Genomic DNA, 23692 nt, shown 5'->3' with positions numbered 1-23692 from the left:
GGCAGCCGAAATTCGCCTTTCCCTCCGAGAGGGCAGACCTTCCCCGGCCCTAAGGTCCTGCCCTGGTAGCGAGGCGGGGGTTACTTTCCCGGCGTAGCCCTGCGCCCCTCCCCGCGGAGCTACCGCGCTTCCCCACGACGCGTCGGCCTCCGGGCGGTAAAAGGCGAAGAAGGGCCCCGTGTTGCCCCGACCTTACGGGTTTTCAGCGCCAATTAAAGACCCTCCGCCCCACCCCCCCCCCGGGGAACAGCAGTGTCGGTCTCCAAAGTCCCCGTTTCCCACCCCACAACCCCTATCCCTACAAGCGACTCGAAAAACTTACGGGTGAGACCACCGGGCAGAAACGACACCCTTTCTCCCTCCCGCCCCCCGAAGCGCCGTACCGAGCCTCGGATCCTGCACGGAAACACAAGAGTTACTAGTCACACAGTTTAAGGTAGATTTCATATTTATTTAAATATTTATCAAGTACTCAAAAATGTATTACACTTGAGCATACAAAATGAATCCAGTTTCTAATCAGGATGATTGAAATCCTTGTATTAGACTTTTAACATTTTTTTAATGTTCTCTGTACTGTCGAAATGGTTTGTCTCTATAGCTGAGCTCGCTCATGGTGGGCTGAGACGGGTGAGGAGGGAGGAAAAATAAGGTTATGTTAAGAAAACATTAGGGTTTGGAGTAACTGTCATGCAAACCAACTTGTCTTTGTCAGACTAAAAAATCTCTGTGTATTCCAGTTGTTAAGGGTTTTTTAAAGCGAGGCTTTGTTTTGTGCTGGTCGGGAGCACTAGGGAGCACTTGGATTGGAGCGAAAACAACCCTTTCCTTTTTTTTTTTTTTTTTTTTCCCAAAAAATCGCCCACGTTTTTAGCTTTCACCACCCTCTCCCCCGCAAATTAAAAAAGGAAGAAAAGAGGGAGTGAAGAGAGGGAAGTCGACAGAAAATAAGGAACACTATTCGTGCAATTTCATAGCAATATCCCCATAATGTATTCCTCCTGCAGCATTTTTCAATCGTTTTGACAGCAGACACTGATAAATAATGGTCATACTTGACTTGATAAGCAAAAAGCGTCCCTTTTATCAGGAGCTTATACTTAAAGTACAGGTCACTTCAACAATCTCAACAACGAGGCTTTGGTATACAGCACTTTCTTTTTATTATTTTTTTTTTTGTTTAATAATAGAACTCAGCAAAAAGCCTGAGCTCTCAGTTCTTTAGATGTCTTAACGTTATGTCAGATCATGCCTAGAGTAATATCACTTTTAAGGGCAAGGGATGGGGGGCGGGAACAAGAGAGTTTCTAACGTGTTATCGATTGAAAGCTAAGGCATCCAACTAGCCCTGATATAGTTGTTGAAACTGAAATTTACAAGCTGGTCGTTAATACTTGCAATAAAATATCACACTCCTTTTATTCACTAACGACCTGCTTTGCATGCAATATTTTATTTCAGGTATTTTAGCTGCTAACTTGTAAATACTTAAAAGAGGGAACTTTGTTCATTAATTAATATTAATATTATTATTATTTTCTCTATTCGAAACGCTTATTTAGTGAAATAGTCCTGAAGATATAATAATTCTACATATGGCGCTTTTATTTCACATAATATTTAAGAAAAAAAAAAAGACAAAAACCACATAGAATTAGACATATAATTCAAAGACCACGGTACAACCTTTTCTTTTTTGTTTTTTTTTTTTTGTTTTTTTTTTTTTTTTTTACTTCAGCAAACAAAAAATAGTCAAATGACATGAAAAGTGGCAAGTCTTCCGATAATAAATAATAAATTACTTTATAATTTTGCAATGCAAGAGCAAACAAAAAGTGTGGTTTTTTTTTCTTTTTCTTTTTACTATTTTTTTCTTTTTTGTCTTTGTTAAGAGAGAAAGAGAAAGAGAAAGAGAAAGAGAAAGAGAAAGGGAAAGAGAAAGAGAAAGAGAAAGAGAAAGAGAAAGAGAAAGAGAAAGAGAAAGAGAAAGAGAAAGAGAGAAAAACAGTCGTTTTAACCAATGGACTATACACATCTTTGGGGGAGGGGAAGGTTCTTGGACGGACACATTTCAAACACAATCCCGAGACGCTTTGTGGCAAAATAGAGGTATACCTTGTTGCAATGCTTTTATAAATTGGTTTTTAAAGAGGAGTTCAAAAACCTATTTTTAATCGCTTCAGAGTTGATAGAGAGTGGATCTCAACCAAACAAAACCAACCCCCCCCCCCCCTACAGTACATGCTAGAAGAGACCCAGGAAACAACCCCTTGTTAAGAGTCAACTAAAAACAACATTGCAAACCAATGCAGCTCCGCCTTCCTGCAATGAATCTTTCAACAATGCAGGGCTAAGTCGTCTCTTTCCTGATGATGCAAAACCTACCGGAGCTCCTTTTGGCAAGGCAATCACCAATATAGAAACAGCACCGTTCGGATTGGGAGAGACTAGATAGGAAGTCCCTCTACCTTGGTTTCTCTCTAAGATGTGCAGTCAAATGAAAAGATAATTTTTTTTCCCACTATTTTTTTTTTTTTTAAGATCCGCGGGTACAAATCCTTTACGTTTTGAAAACGTCTTTTCAATCCTCCTCTGATCATTGAATAGCGCGGGTTTTTTATTATTTTTGTGGGTTTTTTGTGGTTTTTTGTTTGTTTATTTTTTGTTTTTAGTATTTATTCTAGTAAGATCCCATGATTGTCTTCACAGTGTTGCTACCATATTACCTTGTCTTTTCAAACATGACTCCGTTCATTTCGTGGAGTAGTTCCTTGCTAGGTTCGTAACAGAGTTGTTAAATATTTTATCCCCCTAAATTTCGGAGTCCCAACATCACATTGGGAACTTAGGGTAAGGGATGAGGGTAAGGGCAGAAACAACAACAACAGGAATCTGAATGAATGTTCCTCATGCCTCAATAGGGCTGGCTACCATGCTGTTGGGTGTATCTGGCAACTGAGAGGACATTGATGCTACTTCACTTCCAGTAGAATTGGAACCGGGTCCTCCTTCTGAAAAATTAACCTGCCAAAAGAAAAAGAAAAAAAAAAAACAAAGAAGAAAAATAAGAAAAATAAGTGTTGTTACAGTTGTAACAATCAAATAAAAGTAGCAGGCAAAGGCAAGGAACGCAAAAGTAAATACATAGGCATGCAGCCGAACAGCCTGATAGATCTCCACGGGAGGCTGTGTCACTGTTTGTTGCTTTGTTTAGCTTCCTTATTGGCTTCATAGGAAACTTCTTCAGGCCTTCGGCCAAATCATTGGAAAAAAAAAGCAGGCTGGAAAAAAAACTTTATAAAAAAGACTGAAAAATCAAGCAAATAAACAAACAAACTTATTAATGAGGCTTTCTTCCCTGCCTTGCAAGAGTGGCAATCCCAACAGGATGTTCTAGTCAATTATTTAAGAATGCATGTGTTTTTTTGACATGAAACTGCAAGGTTATCCCCCCCCCCTTTTTTTTTTTTTTTTGCACATACTAAAATAAACCTGGAAGGATCATTCAAGAGCAGAAGGCATTTGAAACAAGCCATTCTCCTTCATTTGTGATTTGAAGGGGGTGCTATCTTTCCTTAACGAGAGTCAGTTTGATAAAAGAGGTCACACTTCTCCATCCTAGCCTGCCCCGCGGCTCCCGTTAGTTAGGAGCAGCGTTGGGAAAAGGCATGATTTGAAGGGTGGAGCTTTGCTAATCCAAGAGCATTTCTTTGGCACCTATTTAGCTGGCCGATCCTGTGATTAAGGGCCTTTCCACATTAGAGATGTGTCTTGAACCGTCTATTACATCCACAATTCTTTATTTTAACTGCTTTTGGTATCGGGCATTATGTCCAATGTATATCAATATTAATCTGTCTGCCTAATGATCTGTCTACCAATGTGCGTGTGTGTATTTGGGCTATCCATCTTCCATTCTGTCTTTTAAAAAAAAAAAAAAAAAAAAAACAACACAAAAAAACCCACCAAACAACCAAACAAAAAAAACCCCACACACTCCCCCACCCCCTCGCACCCCCCCTCACCCCTCCACCCGGTTCCGTACGAAAACTCACTGCATCAAAGGTTTTATAGTCACCTATTCTGTTAAGGCACAGTAAGTAAGGCAGCCAAAGGAGATCAATTTTTCTTGTGTCTGCTTGGCAGCTTGGTTAAAGCTGGAAAACTAGTGGTTGCTCTAGAGGTAAGATGATGCAAACAGCCCTGCTACTGTGCTATAGCTTCCTGAGAGAGCACGGTGTGCGAGGGGAGGGAAGAATGCCGCAGCCTGCCACTGGTCAAAAGAAAAGCGATCCTGCAAGAGAGTGTGATACTAACCTGAAAAGGTCTGAAAACGTTTCTAAGCATGGCTACGTCTTCCATAGCTTCATGTCGAAAAAATGCGCAACAGATCAAAAAAGGCTCTATATCTTAATTTTTCATCACTAAGTGTTATTTTGAGTCACTGAAAAACCATACAGGACATACCTTATTATTTTAAAGGTCTACTTTTAACACACTTAGGCCGGGAAATTGAATTAAGGCTGAACTTCTGTCTTTAATTGTTGGGCCTTGTTGGGCCTAAGTACTGTAGATTATATGGTCCCATATAAGCTGCCAAATGATGTAGGCATAAGGAAGTGAGTTAAGAACAGAATTTATGCTAAAAGGCCTGTTTTGTTTTGGCTTGAGGCAAGTTATTATACTGTTTGAATATTTCACGTGAATACGTACTAACAATTCCCATTCCAAAGCACTACATTTAATGTAAGCTATATATGTGTATGTATCTGTGTATGCATATATATATAGGTGTATATATATGTATATATACATATAGGTGTATATATAGACCTATATTTTATATATATGAAGTTATGCCTAGGGGTATATACTTGAAACAGGACTTAAAAATTTTAACTAAGCATCTCCTGTTCGTGTGACAAAACAAGGGCACAGGCTGACGTTGTGAACGTATATTTAAAATGCACCCTGTTGCATCAAGGCAAAATTGGCCCGGGGTAAGGGGAGGGGCGAATTTTAGAAACTACTTTCTTAAATGGTCGTAGGGTTAAACGACACGTGGAGGATATTCCAGGTCTCTGGAAGGAGACGTTTTCAGTTTTCCGGAGGGTGCGAGCTGAGTGCGAGCTCAGACCCGGGTCGGGCCTTACGCAGCTGCTCCCCAAAAGCTCCACTGTGAGCTCAGGCAGATGTTGCACTCAAGTAGATGTTGCACCAAGCCCTGCTAAATCACTTCGGCTCACCCGCACTCACGGAGTGCCGTCGTGCCCACCTTGCAATTTCAGGAAAACCCGGCTATTCGGGACCGCTCGTCTCTCTGAGGGTATCCGGCACGTTCAGAGAATCCCCCATCGCTTTGCTCCCGGCACAGGCTGGCCTGCTCAGGCTGGGAACCCACACTTACTAGTTGCTGAAAAGCAGGTTGATCTATGTCACTCTGCAAGGCGAAGTCACTCAGTACTTTCCAGGGCGGCTGGTAACTCTGCACCTCCACCGGGTTCGCCTGTAAACCGCCGTCGTGTCTCTCCGGACTAGCAGCCACCATCGGAGTTCCTGTCATCCCCTGGATATTCTGTAAACAGTCCAGCAAAAGATGTTAATGAGCTTGGTCAACTTTATTGTATATAAGCGCTGAGTCAATAAACTGCTTTCTATCTTATCTATACAGTCGCCTGTATTTGCTTTGTTAATCTGCTGTGAATGTCTTACTCTATTCTGCTCTAGGTCAGCCTATTTCTACCCGTTGCATTTATCACGGTGGAAGTTTACTTTCTTTCCCTTTAATCCTGCTATTTCTCTCGAGGCATTCCCCCTCCGCCCCAAACTTTCTTAAACACGAGGGCTCGGTATCTCGGCTGCCAATGCACAGAAACGGTTAATCATGCTGCCTTTCTGTTTCGCATCCAGGCTGGTTTTGTTCTGCCTGACCTTAACTGGATCGTATATCCACCGCACGGCAAACCTGGGGTACATCAGTACCGCGCTCTTTCCGGGGAAAAAAAAAAAAAAAAAAAAAAAAAAAAGTAAAAGAAAATCAGAAGTAAAAAAAAAATAAAAAAGGAAACCCCAGCCCTCCCACTATGCCCTGTGGTGCAGGCACTGTGTACAAAATAACTCCAAGCCTCGACCAATAGATTGTTCAGGCAAGTTAATAACATCGTGTTTTATTGCATTCCAACAGGGTAAAATGAAACTCCTTAAATTCAACTTAACTAGGCAGCCTTATGAATTAATAGTCATTCTCAGGTCAGTCAATATACACAGGGAGAATAACAGACTCTTCTTCAAGTGGACTAACAACAACAGGAAAAAAAAAAAAAGTTGGCTTAAAAGGGAGGGAGTCAGTTCGCTCTGCTGAACCCAGCGCTTTCCACTTTTTTGTGTCACACTTGCATATGCCCGCAGACAAAAATTCAATTTATTTCTGAGCGAGAACTATCTGTATTTTAAGTAATCTCTTTGGTAATTCCAAAATCTTTGGCATCGCCTTTGCCTTTTTCTATAGTAAAAGCACTGACAAATACACTCATAGAGGTTGTAGTACATAAAGTGCTAAGAAAACACATCAAATTTCCCTTTTACTCATGGGTTTTACTTGTGGGTTTACTGCTGTGTAAAACCATAGAAGAGGGCGAAAGCGTCACTTTCCCCTCAAGGAGTCCTTTGCATTTGCGGTATAAATATTATACAGGGCTGGGCCCTGTATACATCCCATAGGCTCTGCAGGTCACAATTCTCGCTGCAGAGTAGTCTAATTTGCTGCGTATCCTCAGCCCCACAAGACGTGTGCTCACTCGATCAGCCTACACCCGCTCCTGGCTGTAGTCTGTTTTAATTGCACTGACAACAGGAGCGAGCGGGTAATAGATAGGCATAATTCTCTTTGTTTTAAGGGAGCTGCGACAAAATCAAAAGCGTCAAATCGACCCCCGAGGCCGGCTGGAGGTGGCCCGAGTGTTTCTCCTTGGGAAGGAAGGCAGTACACGGCCAGAGGTTGAAGCCACTTACAGTTTTGTCATTGGGTTGCTGCTGCTGAAGCTGCTTCATCATAATGCTCCTTTTTTTGTCCTTGCACCGCTTGTTTTGAAACCAAACCCTGATGACCCTCGGGCTGAGGCCGGTCATTTCTACCAGTTGCTCTTTCATGAGGGCGTCGGGTCTGGGGTTGGCAGCGTAGCAGGTCCTCAAGGTGTGAAGCTGCTTCTCGTTAAGGACAGTCCGGACTCGGGTGGTCTTCTCGGGCTGCTTATGGACGTGGGGTCGCAGAGCCGGCTGTCTGGCAGAGATAGGTTCTGCTGTAAGGGAAGGGGAAGGGAGGAACAGGATCCCCATGAGTAGGAAGCAGGGAGTCTGCTGAGGCTATGAATCTAAGCTGGTGGGATGCAGGGGGGGGGGAGCGACGGGGAGGGTTGTGATGAACCCTCTTTCAAAGGCCTTTCAAGCAGTCAGATCTACCGGAGCTCCTGCAGCCTCCTCTGCTTTATGCGCTGGTGGAGTGACAGGACTGACATTCTGACTCCACAGATAATTAATTTGCAAAAACAAACTACCCTCCTAAACCCCTTAATGACAGAAGCTTGAACCTGTATGAGCCTTGACAGGGGAGGGCGAGTTCGCTAAGGTGTGTGTGCGCTAGGAAAGGAGGGGGAGGGTTTTTATGTATTTATTTCCTGACAAATCACCAAAACTGGTTCCTGCCCCGAAAAATAATGAAAGACTACTTCTTAAATTAATCACAATTCGGGTCTGCTTCTTGTATACTGAATCTAGCTCAGTTGAGCCAAGAGTCTGCCATAACGTGCAACAGCTCCCGGCAGGTGGGTCCTTCCAAAACAAAGCAAAACAAGCCAAATCCGCTGCACCGTGACCGCGGAGGAAAATCCCGTGAGAGCCCCGTATCCCAGAGCTCGGAAGATGGGGGCCTATCTTAGAAAGCGGAAGTGCTACGTGAATTTATGTCGACTTTTGATGAATACTTAAAAAAAAGAAACCGAATGTTTCGCCAGTTCTTTAAAAGGGGAACAAGCCTAGCGACTCGTGGAAACCGCCAAGAAACGGAAACCTCCGGGCTGCGTCACATCAAGAGCTGAAAGTATTCGTGTGACTCTGCTGTTCTTCTGTGTATTGTGCAGCTGTAGCTATCTAGATGTAATTTGACCCAGTCAAGGGAAAAATAAAAACATTAGGGTTGGGTATTGGGGGGGGGGGAGTTTTTAGTTTTGTTTTTTTTTTTTTTTTTTAGTTTTGTTTTATTTGGATTTTTTTTTTTCCGCTAAAACTCTGGCTAGCTAATATTCAGAAGCGCTTGCTTCTGTACGGTCATGTTCCGACTTTTCTGATTATAACAGTAAAACAGCAAATGCCATGAAGACAGAACGAAGGCTTCAAATCTATAGCAGCGTTCTACCTGCCGACACAATTTGCCTTTCGGAGACCTGCGGACACACGCTGCAGGGAGCAGGCGCGATCTCTCTAAAACCCTGCCGTGCTCAGCTACGGGATTATTTCCCCCTAAATATAGATATGTCACCTGAAAGCAACTGAGGAGCGGGAAACGAGCCCGTTTAAACATAGCCGCGTTTGTAAATAACGTTTGGAGTTACGGCCGCTTGCGCAGCCGTGACACCGGCCAACCTCGCATTGTCCAGGCTGGCTGGCCAGGAATGCCCCTGCCTAAAGCGGAGCGCCCCTGCCTGTCTGGTGCACCCCTGGAGAGCTGAGGGTGTGAGCAGAGCCGTCAGACGGGACGACTCTGAAGTCACGGTACCTAGTTTTAAGGTGAAATTCTCGTCAAGCGGCATAAAACGTTTGGAGAAGGCAGAGTCACTTTAAAAGGCAATTACGGAAGATTAGGTTGTTGACAGTTTTAAATTACAGCCTAAGTGCTCGCCTGTAGTTATGAAGTCTGTCTCTTTTTTTCGGCCCCTGCTTCCCCCTGAGCTTTTCCGCGGGCGGCGGAGGGGAGGACACCGCGCTCGGGTGCAGACCTGCTCCCTGCAGCCGGTCGTCTCTCTCGGGCTCCCGGGAAGCCCCGCACCCGCTGCAGGGACGGGCATAGGGGGCAGGGGGGGGGAGGTGTGTGTGAGGCTGTGGGGATGCGGCCCCCGCGCGCAGGTGTCCCCGCCTCACGCCCGCTGCCCGCTGGGGGGGTGAGGGGGCGTGGGGGGGTGGGGGGGCTGCGCCCAACCCCGCGGTTTTTCCGCGGCGCCAGGGGCGGGGCGGTACCTGCCATCTGCAGCGGCCGGGCGGGGTGCAGGGGGCTGAGGGGGTCCCCGGCCCCCAGGCTGGCCCGCTCCACCACATCGTGGTCCGCCCGGCAGAAGAGGCCGTCCTCCCGCAGGGCGAATTCATCGCCGGGTATGAGCTGGCGGCTGCAGGCCACGCAGCGGAAACACTCGATGTGGTACACCTTGGCGCGGGCGCGCATCACGAAGTCATTCTTGCTGAAGCCGATGCTGCACTTGGCGCACTTGATGCCGTACAACCTGAGCGGGGCCCAGCCCAGAAAGAAGGAGAAGGGATGGAAAGCAAGGGAGAGGGAAGGTGGAGGGCAGAGAGAAGGGGGAGAAGAAAGGAAGGGGAAAAAGAAAGAGAGGTTTTTCACTCCCGCTGGTGGGCAGCACCGCGTAGACCCGCCACACGCAGCCGGCTAGTTAAGCAAGCCTTGAAAATACAGAATCCGGGAAAGGAAAGGAATAAAACGGATTCGTTTGCTGCCAGTTCCCTGATGCCCTGGGCTCCTGGACACATCGGTGGGCATGGAGGTGGAAGGAGAAACAAAAAAGCTACCTCGTTCCTCCTCGAGGAGATGCCGACCTCTCCCTCCCGCCCCAGCGCCCGGCCTGCAGCAGGCGACGTTGGTCCCTGCCCCCTCCCACCCTCCCCTCCTCACGGCGAGGGGACCTGACTCAGCCTGGCCTGGGGCTGAACCGGACCCCGCCCGGACGCACCGGGGAAAGGTGAGGCTGGTGAAGCTGCAGCCCACTCCCCGCGCACAAACGTGCCAGCCTCACCCGGGGACTAGCCGGGGGGTGCTTTGCGAGGAAACCATTCGGGACCTTTTAACGCGTGCCCGGGCTGCCGGTAGCTCGGCCTCTGGGCAGCGGCAGGGGCCCTTACCCCTGTCCTCTCTCAGCGGCTTCGTCTTATACAACAATGTAGGCATGCACACACCCTCCCCCTCTGTATATACATGCTCATATCTACAGTCCTGTAACTCCCTGCCCCCAGCCAAAAGGCGTTTGGGGGGCTTTGGCTCCTCAGCCTGCCTCTGCCTCAGCCCCCGGCCCCGTCTCCCCTCCCCCTGACGCCCCCACTCTGAGCCGAGGCTCAAGCCCCCCGGCAGCAAGGAAAAGGCAACTTCTCTCTGACAGCCCCACAGGACAAACAGGGGGTTTCTAGGGTGACAGGCTGGAGTGGGTGGCAGGCTCCTCGTCTGCCGTGGAGGGGAGGGGGACGGTTCGCCCACCTACAGAAGAACACGAGAAAACGCTCCCCCTCGACTGCCCGGACCCGCACAGCCTCTCGGCTCCTGCCGGGAGCTTCTCGGCTGGCCTTCCTGGTACCCGGTGAAGCTAACATCTTCCCGCAAATGCACGGATACACGCGCACAAGCGCGCACGCGGTCCAGAACCGCAAAAGCTGGTCCTAGAGCTGAGCTAACATTCATCCGCATACGCTTCCTCACCAGCGCACTTCCGTCGAGACACAGTCTGTGAGGTGTGCTTGTGGGTAGAGGTGTTTATTTGCACACATCTTCAGCCGCTGTGTCTACAGGGGTGTACTAGCCCTATGTTCAGAGCTGCCTATTTCCAAATTGCCAGGTTTTGAGAAGAAAGAAAAACCCAAAGAGACAGCAAAACGGCAAAGGAACAGAGCGATCGCAAAGCATATGTACTGATAGGTACAAAAGTTGGGGGGGGGGGGGGCTCACTGTCTAATTCAAAGTCGACTTGCACATAACGTACATCGTACTTATAAAATTGTAGCAAACAAAATATATCACGTGTTAACTTAGAAAAGCTGCAAATTTATTTTTTTGTTTTGTTTAAATTTCTCCCACTGAGTTCTAGCAGGAGGTAAGCGAGCACATCTCAGTCCAAACGTTTTCATTTCCTTTGAAATTAGTGAAAAGGCAACATTCAAAAGCAAGGCTCCAAACTGTGTTTAAAACAGAAGGCGGGGGGGGGGGGGGGGGGGGGGAGAAGTAGGCTGTTTTTCACCATGATAAAACTTTGACAATAATCTCACAACATGGCTTGATGGAATTATCTGCTTATGAATTGTGCACTGGAGAAAAAAAAGACTCAAGTGCTCTATTTCAAGTCATAGTTTCAAATAAACTAGAAAAGGTATCTTAGGTGGCTAGGTAGGTACTTACTCCTAAAACTTTTTTTTTTTTTAATGGTGTCCGTACCTCAGTGTCATACCAAGTTCTGGTTTGGCAAACTCAGCAGACGACACTGAAACGGATCAGCATGACCCAGGAGCACAAATAATAAACACACTCGAAATTCCTACTTTGGTTTCTCTGTAGTGTCAGGATTGGCAACTCTCACATTTTATCAGTTACCAGATTTTAATGTGAGGAAGGAAGCGGTTCCATTATCTAAATATACCCAATTGTTCACCAACAGATGATGGGCAATTTGATCTGCTCTGTCTAATTCATCAGTACAGATAAGATAAGAAAGAAAAGGCAGTCAGATATCACCAAAGGGGTTAATATTTAAAAAGATTAAATGTCAGTTATTTCAGCGAAGAAACATTTCAGTCTCGGTTTTAACCTCCCCATGAAAGGATCCCTCATTCCGAAGAAAACTTCGGGTTTGTTTTTCTTTTTTTTTTTTTGTTTTGTTTTTGGTCGGCCTAGTTTAAATAGTATCCCCCCACCCCGTGTATTTATTTTTACGGCATGAAGTGCCTTTTAATGAATCCCATTATGCCTTTGCAAAAATACAGGAGGTGCATTTCTCAGTCATGTTTAAAAGCGGTTAGTTCCATGTTGCTCATAATATCTACACCATTGAAAATATTCTCCATTACCTACGATTCCCCAGTTTATTAGAACCACAGGATGCATTGCCAAAGTCCTCAGGAGGGTCCCACACAGTCGCTAGCTGTTCCCGAGTGTATTTTTGTTTATACAGAAATTTGCATTTCAATCTCTGGAATAAAAAACTTGACTACTCTAACTTTTCTCCTCGCGTCTCTATCCACAGGGAAATCACTTTAAAACATACCAATTGTATTTTCACCCTCTTTTTCACATTTTTTTATCTTCCTGCCCCTGTCATATTTATTAAAAAAAAAAAGAAATAGAAAAAGAAATCTCACCAAAGAATGAAACAACTTAAATGGCGTACCTGATATAATCTCTTTTACAGTAGGTTTTGCCATCCCTAACAAAGCACGTACAGGTCTCGTCCAAATACTGATTACACTCTGCACACTTCAAACATGCCGCATGCCATTCCAAATCCGGAGAAACCCTCAGAATATACTGATCGTGAATTTGATTGCCGCAACCGACACATAGGGAAATCAGGCGTTTTTCTGAAATGAAAATAAATACATGATTGACTAACCGTTTACTCTCCTACAGAGATAAACACACTTTCAGTGTCGTTCCCTTATAGGGCGTACTCTGGGAGCATTGTTGTTGTTTTCGAGTTCGTTTTTTTTTTTGTTTTGTTTGTTTATTTTTTTTTTTTAAGGAGTATTACACTTTTGGATGGTAACAGAACGGTGCCATCAAAACCTCGTTCGTTTAGGAACGAGGCGGAACACACACATGTTAAAATGCGAACAGTCTTGGAGGCGAAGGTCCTCGTTTCGCAAGCCTTGCATGGAACCAAAACTCCAAACTCCCTCGTTGTTTTATTTTTATTTTATTGTTTGCTTGTCGGAACTCCTTTCCTTACGGGGAGAGAGCCTGTATGTTTTATTTCATTATTTAAGAGGCTCAGCCTGCAAACGGCGAACGCGCAGCTGCCCGCCCAGCCCTTGGCCGTGTAAGGGGGGAAGCCAAGATGCCAGCCAGAGCGGGCATCGCTGCGGTTGTCACTCGCTCTCTTTTGCAAGTCTAGCGCTAATACCCCTCGACGGACCAGGCGCTGGGATAGTTTAGCCTGGCCGCCGTCTAGCACCGGGAGACTTTAAGGCTCCGCGTGTGGAGGTGCCGTTAAAATCCTGCCTGCTCCCCAGACTTTAAAAGAGAGCAGGATCCCAGGCTACCAACGTACAAGGCTACGAGGTTAAAACACAGCAAGCATGCAGGCATGGCAACAAAGGCACCTTTTCTACCGCTCAATCGAAGTTCGGCTCTCTAGCAATTAGCCTGCCTGAGACGGTTACAATAAACAGCACATTTATTCCGACAACGGTAAAAATTCCGCCTTACTTTTTGGTGGGTCTCCCATGTCTCCCATATCTGTAAGAGGGTGTAATGTCCACAGTGAAATGGTGTACGGTTTCGTTTTAAGACCCCAAAGTAGGTTTGAGAGCTGTTGCTAAAAATAAAAATAAAAAATAAAAATAAAAAGGCAGAAGTAGTAATAACAAAAGCAAAGAAAAAATATAAAGACTTGAAATGAAAAAAAAAATTAAAAAGGCAAAACAAACCCCCACCGACGTGGGAGACACTGTCAGGGCTGCGGAGAGAGAAGGGGGCGCGCAGCGCGGCGCGGTGCGGGGAGCGGCTGGGTCCGTCCGCTCGGCGCGGTGCGGTGCGGGAGCGGAGCGGCGCGGGAGAGGCGCGGAGCGGTGCGGTGCGGTGCGGCGGCGGTGCCGGGCTGGGCGCTGGCGGCGCGGGCGCTCGCCTCGCCCTTATCTCTTACTCAAACTTCTCTGCTCCAACTCAGCCCGCTCGCCATTGGCCTGACGTCACGCGCGGGGACGTCACGCCCGCGCGGCGCCCATTGGCTGCGGGCGGCGCGGCGCCGCGGTCCCGGCGATCGCACGGCAGCGCCCGGCCGAGCCGGGCCGGGCGCTCGGGGGCAGGCGCTTCTCGCTCCGTAGCTGCGCCGCTCCGCGCCTTTCGTTCGCCCTCCCGGCCCCGCTCGGGCTTCTCCGCCCCTTCCCCCTCCCGGGCTGGCCGTGCCGCATTGCCCATTTCCACACACACACGCGTATATATATATATATATTTTAGGGGAGGGGGTGGCGTTAATCCAACTACTTTCTTTCCGAGCGTTTGTCTCTCCACCGCTCCGGTGCGCTCGCGCGAAGCCGCCCTGGGCGGGGAGGGCCGGGCACGGCCCCAGCAGCGAGATGGGACGGCTACCGCGCGCCCTTGAGCCTCCTCTCCCCCAAAATTGCGGGTAAAAGCTTCACCTATTTCTGTCACACACAAGGTCGGAGAAGGTACAAATATTTACCTTAAATTGTCTGGCAACAGTCCCTCCGTTCTATTTATGTTTTCGAATCCCTTTCAGATAATTTTCCTTTCTTTCGTTCCTTTTTTTTTTTTTTTTTCCCAGTCTGTAAATAGAAACGCATCCTGTGTTTAGACGGTTTCGTAGGCTAACTGGGAATGGAGATTCCTGGAGAAAAGTGAAGAACTTCTGCCTTTCCCTGTGGAGAACATCTTAAAATTAATATTAAAAAAAAAAATGAGGGTGAAGGCGCGAACTTCGCCGTTTCCGAGGCTCTGCGGCGCTGCTCCCCAGAGGCGATGCGGGAAGTCCGGACCCGAGAGCCGGGGCCGGGCGTGGTGCGGTGCGGAGCTCTCACCCCTGGCCCTTCACAAGCTCACGCAGACCCGCACCCTGCCCCGCCGGCCACCGGTGGTCTGAAAGCTTTCCAAACCTGGCAAAACGCAACTTTCCCGTGGGCATGGGTTTCTTTGTGTGTGCTTTTCAAAGGGCTAGCTCCGCTTAAGCTGCACCCAGCCTTTCCTTCAGCCTGTGCGCGACACCGAGCGTACCCACCCCAAACCCTTCTGAATCCCCTCCTTATCTTAAATGTCCCCTTTGAGTTTGTTTAGATCCCTGTTTTGTGCTCTCTTCTATATGGGCTGTTACACCGCTCTCATCAACGCGGTGTATAAGTGCCCTCCAATCACTACTCATCAGGAAAATACAATTTTTTCAAACTCCTGTTTTTTTTTTAAAAAAGGCAACTGATGAGGCTAGAGTTTGGGTGAAAGAGAGGCAAAGCCGTGTTCACGGGGAATACCTTCCTGCGGGGAAGTCTGGTTGCAATGCAACAGCCAAGAAAATTTTCTGAAACTTGCATTTGGCTGATAAGACGGCTCCTAGACAACGGACCTCCGCCGGGTCCCAACTCAGTTTGCAGGATGTTTTCCTTTCCCAAGCAGAGGGGAGCAAACACACCCTCCAGCTTTATTCCCAGCAAGAAGCGGGACCCAGCGTTGCCACTTGCCGAGATAACTAAGCTGGCTTGAAATGATCTCAAGATAGTGTCAGGAGGCAGAGATAGCCTTGTAAACACACACATACACACAGAATTTACGCATTCGGCGTTCAAATAAACAGTGGGAGATGCAGCGCTGCTCGGGGATCGCTTGTGCACCCAAGGAACTGGCAGTATACGTGTCCGTGGGGGTGTTTGTGTGCACCCACCTATATCTAAGACACCAGGTGTGTGGGTGCACGCCACGATCCCGCGCAGGCTGAGCCGAGGGCGGTTATCAGGAATTGCTGCCCACGCTGGCGGCTTCGGACAGCCCGGCACGCGCGCGGGGCAAACCTCCGGTAACGGCCAATTTCTTCTAAATGGACCCGCACCCCGATGCGGCCCTCGTCTGCCGCTCGCCTGGGCCGGGGGACCCACCGTCACGACCCCCTCAGGGGTCGGGCGCTCAGCCCCCCGCCGCTCGGCGCGGCCGCCTCCCCCTCGAGTCCGCCCCGCGCGTGGCGCTGCTCGGCGGGGGACGGCCTTCCGCCGGGTACCGACCCCCCGCCGGGTCGCTGGGCGCCCGCCCGGCGTCGTCCCGCGCAGGAGGCGCGCGGGCGGCGCAGCGCGGCGACCTCTGCTGGCCGAGGGGAGGTCGCCGCGGCCCCGCGCGGAGGGCGCGTTTGGGACCTTTTGTGCCTTTCCGCCGGGTACTCTGCAAGTACCGTCCTCTCCCGCCCCGCACGGGGCATGCCGAGACCCCTCCACCCCCCTTTGCCCCCCAGCCCACCCCGCGTCACCTCGCGTGATCTTTGCCTGCTGGCAAAAGATCTGAGTAATTAAAAAAAAAAAAAAAAGTCATCCCAATGATTGAGAAAAAAAATCCGCAGATTTTCTGAGACTGAAACGGGGGAGGTGTTTTTCTGCACTGCGTCCTATGCATTTTCCCCCTCGGATGTTTGTATTACTTTAAAACATTTGGCCTGATTAAAACACACCTCCTCCCAGCTCTGAAATAACGCATCTTATTTTCCGCCGTTGCACCTTTGTTGGAAACTAATTCAACTTGATTTTAATTCTATTAACCCCCACCCCCTAACTTCGGGGGTTTTAACTACTACTTCTGGGAGAGGTGATTGCGTGTTAAACTCGGTCTTTGCAAATGATGTGCAATAAGCGAGAAACCTGTCTCCGCCTCAACAAACCGGGATTGGGAAGAAAAGGAGGGCTTTGATCACGTTTTTTTTTTTTTCGCCCTCCTGTGCTACTGATTTGCTTACTGTGTATTCGATTCGCGTTCCCAGAAAGGCGAAGCTCTATATTTAGCCAGCATCAGAACCGGGTTAAGGGAGTGGAAGAATGAGTGGAACTGCCAGTTTCAATGAATAAGATACTTAGAAAAAAACCCCGCTAAAGGATTTCTCTTTTATGATATCAATATACACGTGAATGGGAAGACACAAACCGAGATTTGTACATATTTGAGACACTTCCGAAAATATGTCAATTTTATTTTTCTTGGGTGTTTTTTGTTTTGTTGTTGTTTGTTTGTTCTTATTTTTTTCCCTACTCTTATTTATTTACTTTTGGGGAGAGGACTGAAGGAGCCTGTTAAAAGCCGGAGACTCTGCCAACTCTGCCGACTCTGCTTTCATCACGTTGAGGGGCTCAGATGAGATTATATGCATTCGAGGGAAGGCAAGAGAAAAAAAAAAAAAACCCAAACCAAACCCCAAACCGGCAGCAGTGATTAACCCTTTCCGTCCCGTAAAGAACAGCTATAAATTCGGTCCTGAGTTTGCTTAATGGCAAAAACTAGGGCGGCTTCCCAGGGCAGGGAAAACGTGGAGGAAAAAAAAACAAAAACAAAACCGACAACAAACAACCAAAACAAATCAGTTTTGAGAAATGGTTGAAGAGGTAGTGCTGGTTTTGGGAGGGGGTCAGCGTCGGGGGCTGGATGAGATGCCCTTCCTGGCCAGGGCTGGAGCAGTACCGGGGTGAGGCGGCTCAGCCCCGGGCCCGAACGAGGCAGCGGGGGGTCCCCACCAGTCCCACTCGGGCCGGTTGCCGTGGCCGTCCCGGGGCTTAGACCTCGGCACGTGGCTGCGGGAGGCAGCAAGGTGTGTGTCTCCCTCCCAAAACGAGCCCGGCTAGAGCTGGAGGGGTGGGTTTGTCCCGCTGCAGCCTCACCGCTCGGACAGGCAGAAAAGGCTCCTTCGGCTTACAACTTTCCTCGACGAGCTGTGGGCCAGGAAGATGCTTTGCAAGAAGAGCCCGGGTTTGTGCTCCCGGGGGTTGAGATTTCCCCTCGCTATCCTGCGTGGGGCTGAGCCCGTGCAGCTTGCTGAGCAGAGAAAGGGGTTTGGCACAGCGGGAAACAAAGCGGCGGGGAAAGCCGTCAGGGAGTGCATCGCTGCTCCGGGGTGTAGGCTTGGACTCCTCTAGAGGTGTGCGGTGTTTAATCTTCAGGTCTTAGCTACTGCATGTGAGGGAGAAGTGTACCGCAACAGCACTAAATCTATCACAACACAAGAAAACCTGTCAGTGGGCTTCTGCGCGCCCAGGAAGCCTTCGTGACTTTAATAATACAATTTGGTTTATTAAATCGCGCTCGTGCTTAAAAAAAAAAAAAAAAAAGCCATCTTTTCCCTCCTAGAGCCCTCTCGGAGTGCGCTGACTGTCACACTGTCACAGGGCTGGCCAGCGGCACCGGCCCGCTTTAATCCGGTCAGAAACGGGCACACTGTGACGGGGAGTGCAGGCAGGGGAGCAAGTCTTTGGCAGTCGGGCGAGAATAGCTCCCCTTCAAAAAATAAAAATTCTGGAGAGAGGAAAATACCCCAAAGGATGTTAAAAAGGAAGTAGAGAGCGGGCGGGCCGAGCGGTGTGTAACGGATCTGGAAAAGCCCAGTTTCTCCTCAGCCGAGCGCCGCCTGACCCCAGCACGGACTGGCACGGGGGCTGAGGAGGGTCGGGGATATTTATTGCTTTAAACTTTCCCCTTTGTTATCTCCTCCGTGTCAGGAAGTGTTCGAGGACAGGAAATACAGCGGCGATTTTGTCTCCGGGGTGAACAGAAATTTCTGGGTAGCGAGGGAGTTTAGGGCCCGTTTTACCCTCCCCAGTTCTGGCGGGGTTCCCGCCAAGGGGGATAGGCCCCATTTGTTCTCCTTGCAGGCCGTGGGGGGCAGTGGGGGGAGGCAGCGAGCCAAGCCCGGCCCCAAAAGGCCCCCGGCCCACGTCGGGGGACAAACTGCAGGGAGAGGGGGGATGCGGAGCAGCGGGAAGACTCTGTCCCCCACAAGTCTGCCTTGCCACGAGTGTGCGTGAGGCACTATCCCCGTGGAGAGAGGTTCATTCCCGCTGGAGGTTTGCCTGGCCTAAATAGCCTCAAGCAGCGTCCCAGACCCCCAGTTCTGGAAAGGGAGGGCGGGAGGAAGCCTCCACCTAAATAATTAACAATCTTCCTCGTCAACAGCAGCACGAGCAGCTGCGGGCGAGGGGCCGGTGGTGCCGGGACGGGAGGGGGCTGCCAGCTCCCCACCCGCCTGGCCCCGCCCGCAGCCACCGGGGCGGCCCCGCCGCCGTGCTCTGGCCCCGGCCGCGGCGCCCGGCTGGGCGGCACCGAGGGGGTTCTGCTCCTGTTCCCCGTCCCGGGGAGCGGCCCTGCCCGCTCTGCTCCGGCTCCTGGGGCCGAGGCGAGAAGCCAAGGGCGGCGTGGGGAGCTGCCAGCTCTCCCGGTGCCGGCGGCGGCGGCGGCCGTGCTGTCCGGGAGGCACTGCCCGCCTGTCCCTCCCGGAGGCTTGCCCTCCTCCCCCGCGCCTCCCTGGCCTTCGGCGGGGCTTTCAAGCGCTGCAGAGACACCCAGCCCGACCCAACAGCGGCAGCCAAGGGGAAATAACATCAGATATATGAAGGAACACAGCACCTAGAAGAAACTAAGTTTGAGGACTGGTAGCGGATTGCTTGTCCGACGGGCAGCGATCTGCTTGAGACCTAGCAGGGGATATATACCACCCATCTTTGGTCATTACAAGGTATATTTATTGCTTCCCAAAAGCGCACAATAAAATTGACAGCAGCAACCTGAAAAAAAAAATGCGTTTTAAAAACAATCACACAGAGTTATCTGCATGGAGATTAGACAGGTCGAGTTAATTAGCCGAGTACAGTAGATATGTGTAAACACAAAATGATGCCCTGTTAAATTAGCTATTATTGCTTAGATCATGAAAACAAATCTTGCAAAATTAATGGCCAGAGAAGCAGTAGGGAGATCCAAAAAGGAGATGAAGTCTAAACAGGGAACAGTGAGAACTCAGTGTACATAAATACTGCAAGCTCGGTGTGCTCACATGAATATCCCTGCAATGCACACAGTTTATTCTACTCGTTCTGAGGAGAGGCTGCCTCACTACAACAGGAAAAAAAATAATAAAAAAGCAAAACAAAACAAAACAAAAACCCTTAACAAGATTTGCATAATGCCGACCCTGCAAGTTTCAAAACTGCAGACTCAAACTTGTTAAAGTGGCTACATACAAAATAGGAGAATCCTGAGTGAAAGTAGTGCAATCAGCACGTTAGAGGGATGAATTAAAGATGGATCGTGACCCTTTGTACAATCATTTCTCACGCATGAAAGCAAAGGAAAGGCGGGGGGCATTTTTATGTATTGTCCACTGTTCAGTGGTCTCTATTTTGAGCAGGGGCAAATAAAAGCCATCAATAAATCATAAATCTTACATTAAGAACAGCACGCACAACATACTTATGGCTTAGCATTTTTTCCTGCTAGTGGGACATGTGCCATCCATTATGTATGAAGATGAAAGGTATATCACACAATACAGCAGTATTGGGTTGTATACGTACACAGATAGAAAGACAATCAGAGTATTAATGCAATAGATACCACCAATGCATGTGTTACACATTTATAGCATTCATCTGGAGCATATAATCATTATTAAAGCTACTTGTGGTTTCCTTTGTATTGCTCAGACTCCTGCATTGAGCCCGGGTTCGTGAAAAGAAACGTATCACGAGTAAGTGTAGCAAGAGCTTGAGCTGCCTGTCATCGTTTGTTCTCTTTCTCTATAGGATGCATGTTTCCGCCTGTATGGTTATTTGCATCCACATATTGTGACTTTTCCAACTCTGTTGCACACTGCTTCTGTTTTCCTGTGTAAACAAACATGTACAGGGTGAACTCAGCATCTGAAGACCCTGCAAGTGCAATGTGCACTTTAACAATTTCACTGCCAAGTATATGTTTTGCAGGTCAGGGGTTTTTAAATGGTATCGACTTCCTATCTGCACATACAACGTATCTGAACTGCAGATCAGATGAAATTTTATATCTTTATGATGGTTTTCCAGTTTGCCTGTAGATTGTCTGCTATGCACTTGGTTTCATAAAAGGTTGGAAAGAAAAGAAAATCTCTTTGGAGGAGGCAGGCCAGTAAACGTGTTCCAGTGCCAGGACCATACTTGATGACATGTACTCTGGGCAATGCTGCAAGTGCAATCAACAGAGAGCCTGTGTCGTTCTCACTGTTGTCAAGAGCACCAAAATGAATGGGGGGCCTTGGAAGGAGGGTAGATATGACATGATCTGAAGACCATATGCATCTGAGCCATGTGGTAGGACAAAATGTGTGTGCAAAGGCTGACTACAGTAAAGAGAATGAGGGCTAGGGAAAAGATAGAGTGAATGTGGTGGTAACGGTAGGAGAAGTATAAACAAAAATGTGTGGAGGAATAAGTAGAACCACAGAGGGGCAGAGGTGAGATAAATGTTTAAGAAATTGAATGCAGTGGCATAGGAAACTGAGAAAATAAGGAGGAAGGAAGTAAACTGCTGGTGAAAAGAATAGAAAGGAAAGAGCATGGCAAAATGAGGAACGCAGAGCGGGAGGACAGAAGCAGACCAGGAAAACAGAAGAGAGCTTCTTTCTTGGACATGCTGCATGTGTTTGTGTTTGGCGCTGAGGCTGTGACAAATCAGATGCTGCCACCAATGACTATTTGGCACTTGACTGCAAAAGTTATCCTGCGCCTCTCACAAAAATACTTTTCTGTTAGGGCTGCAATCAGTCTTCAGGTATTTATGTTTATACTCATTTTGACATTGTAAATTTTTATTATTTACCACTCTTGGATTTGCATAGGATTTCTTTCTCCTAAAAAATAGTGTTTTGTTGTTGTTGTTGTTTGTTTTGTTTTTAAGAAAGAACTGCACTTTCAAAAGAAAGTATCCCCCTCACCAAATCTCCCTCCCCCAAAACCTCCATCTCTCTCCGTGACTCCTGTAGGTCAAAGAGGACCCCTGCTCTGCATATGTGCAGAAACTAGCAGGCCTATAAAAACTTGATGTGAGTCAGCACTGCTCCGTAAAAGGTCAACGACAGCTGAATCAAGCTACTCTTAAAAGGCATCTACCACGGAGAAGAAATATGAGACAGACAGGAACGGTATTGAAAGGGATAGATATTAATCAGAGCAAAAGACAGAAGGCAAAGAACAGAAAATTCTGCCACGTCTTAATATTTTTCCACTAATATGTTCAACAATGCCCATATACTCTATACAGGCTGACTGGCTAAGGTCAGGTTTATCTTAGCTATGCAAAAAGAAGCAGCTGTCAACTGTGGCATATGGCAGATGGAGAACTCTTATCAGATTTTTTAAAACGTGAAATTACTTTTTTTTTCTTTTAATTTAGAAATTGATTTGCTGTGTGACATTAGAAACCCTAATACTGGCACCACATGTTACAATGAACCATTTTCCACCTCTGTGTGACAACATAAGAAAATTTTTATGGTGTGTATGTTTTGACATACTTGGATTTTCAAACATAACTAGGGGCAGCCTTATTTGTTTCAGGCATCGTGCCTCTTTATCTAGACTGTGCTATAAATATTACTCTGTCCATACTGAAAATGTTGGGTTTGACAACATTTGCTTATGTAGTGGAAAAGAAAAAAAACAGGTTTATGGAAGGAATTATGACAGGAGGTCAGAATAGATGAGCACAATAATCCTTCCTCTCCCTCGAATCTCTGTCGGATAGCTGGCAGTGGTTTTTAGTGGAGCTTCACCAACTTGAACAGTTATAGCACCCATGACTCAAAAATTTAGCAAATGGCTAACATGTTAAGACAAAAATGGAGTGTGCCAGATGCATGAAGAACCTGTTTCGAAGCACCATTGAAAATGATTTTAGAATAACAAGCCTGTAATTATTTGCTTTAGTGATAACGATAATACTATGCTCATCTGTTGATTTCTCAGGGTCTCAAAGACTCAAGACCATCACTACTGCAGTTCTTACTCAGTCCTTAGTAACAGGATGGCGGTTGCGGATATCTGTGAACAGGGGAGATCTGCAGCACTTTGTCAAAAGTTTTTAGCCAAGCATGGTGAGGCAGGCAATAATCATTATACCCATTTTACAGATAGACTGAACTGCCCTTCAAGTGAAAAAGGGTGAAACTCTACTGCCAATATTGTCAGTGGGAGGCTTGTTGTTGATTTATAATGCAACATTCTGATATGTTTCTCAGCCTTAAGAATCACAGTAACATTGTCTCTGCATCTTCACATTCCAGCAAATAAGTGTGTGCATTGCAAAGGTAGCTGTGTGTACAACACAGGAGCATCAGCTTTAATACTTAAGCAGACATAAACCCAAATATTTTTATGTACAGTTCCATCTGTGATCCAGCTAGATCTGCAGATCTTACAGATGGTCCTGCCTACTAGCAAGCAGTTATAAACTGAAAACACAAAATTTTGGATAATATTTTCTTTTTTATGTGCTTCACAGTACACATAAATGACCTTTGACTCTAAGGTTATTTATTGAGCAAGTGGACTCCTTATGGGCTTAAGAGCTCTGTTTATAAAGTGGTTAAGCATTCACTTATTTTTAAGGACTCAAGTCAGTCCACTGTCATAAAAGGCCTGACACTCAGGTTTGAAGGTAGGCACATAAAGTATGAGGCTTCCTGAATCTCTGTCATCTTTCATTAATTTCCAATATTTCTCACATACGATCATCCTCACAACAGACCAGTTTTAGTTGTTTTTGGTGCAATCTTGCCTCTACTCTTCAGAACTCTTATGGAAGAGGAAGGCAGGACTTTCTGAAGGTCACCAGCTTGAACTGTTAGTTGACTTCACGTCTTTCCTTCTTTTGGAAGAAGTGTTTTGGTTTACACAGGCTGGCTACTCCTAAAATCATTTTGCATCTAGAGTCTTCTATAAATTTAGGAGCTCAAAAAGAAATGCCACCGTATACTTCAGAAGGGCTGTTATTTGA

The 23692-nt window shown here is 47.4% G+C and overlaps 1 protein-coding gene across 1 annotated transcript; it reads right to left on the bottom strand.

Moving 5' to 3' along the window:
• Positions 1 to 2382: 2382 nt before the first annotated feature.
• Positions 2383 to 13438, bottom strand: ISL1 (ISL LIM homeobox 1). Its single transcript, XM_086770733.1, has 6 exons — positions 13406 to 13438; positions 12369 to 12558; positions 9229 to 9488; positions 7012 to 7298; positions 5408 to 5575; positions 2383 to 3024 (listed from the first exon to the last, which is right to left on the bottom strand). Exons 1-6 carry the CDS (start codon positions 13431 to 13433, stop codon positions 2908 to 2910), a joined length of 1050 nt encoding a protein of 349 aa, XP_086626859.1. The 5' UTR covers positions 13434 to 13438; the 3' UTR covers positions 2383 to 2907.
• Between the last annotated feature and the right edge of the window lie 10254 nt (positions 13439 to 23692).

The sequence above is a fragment of the Chlamydotis macqueenii genome, chromosome Z, assembly GCF_036417535.1.
Source record: "Chlamydotis macqueenii isolate bChlMac1 chromosome Z, bChlMac1.mat, whole genome shotgun sequence".
In the NCBI taxonomy this organism is placed as follows: Eukaryota; Metazoa; Chordata; class Aves; order Otidiformes; family Otididae; genus Chlamydotis; species Chlamydotis macqueenii.
Note: the sequence above shows the minus strand (reverse complement) of the source record. Positions and strands in the feature narration are given on the sequence as shown.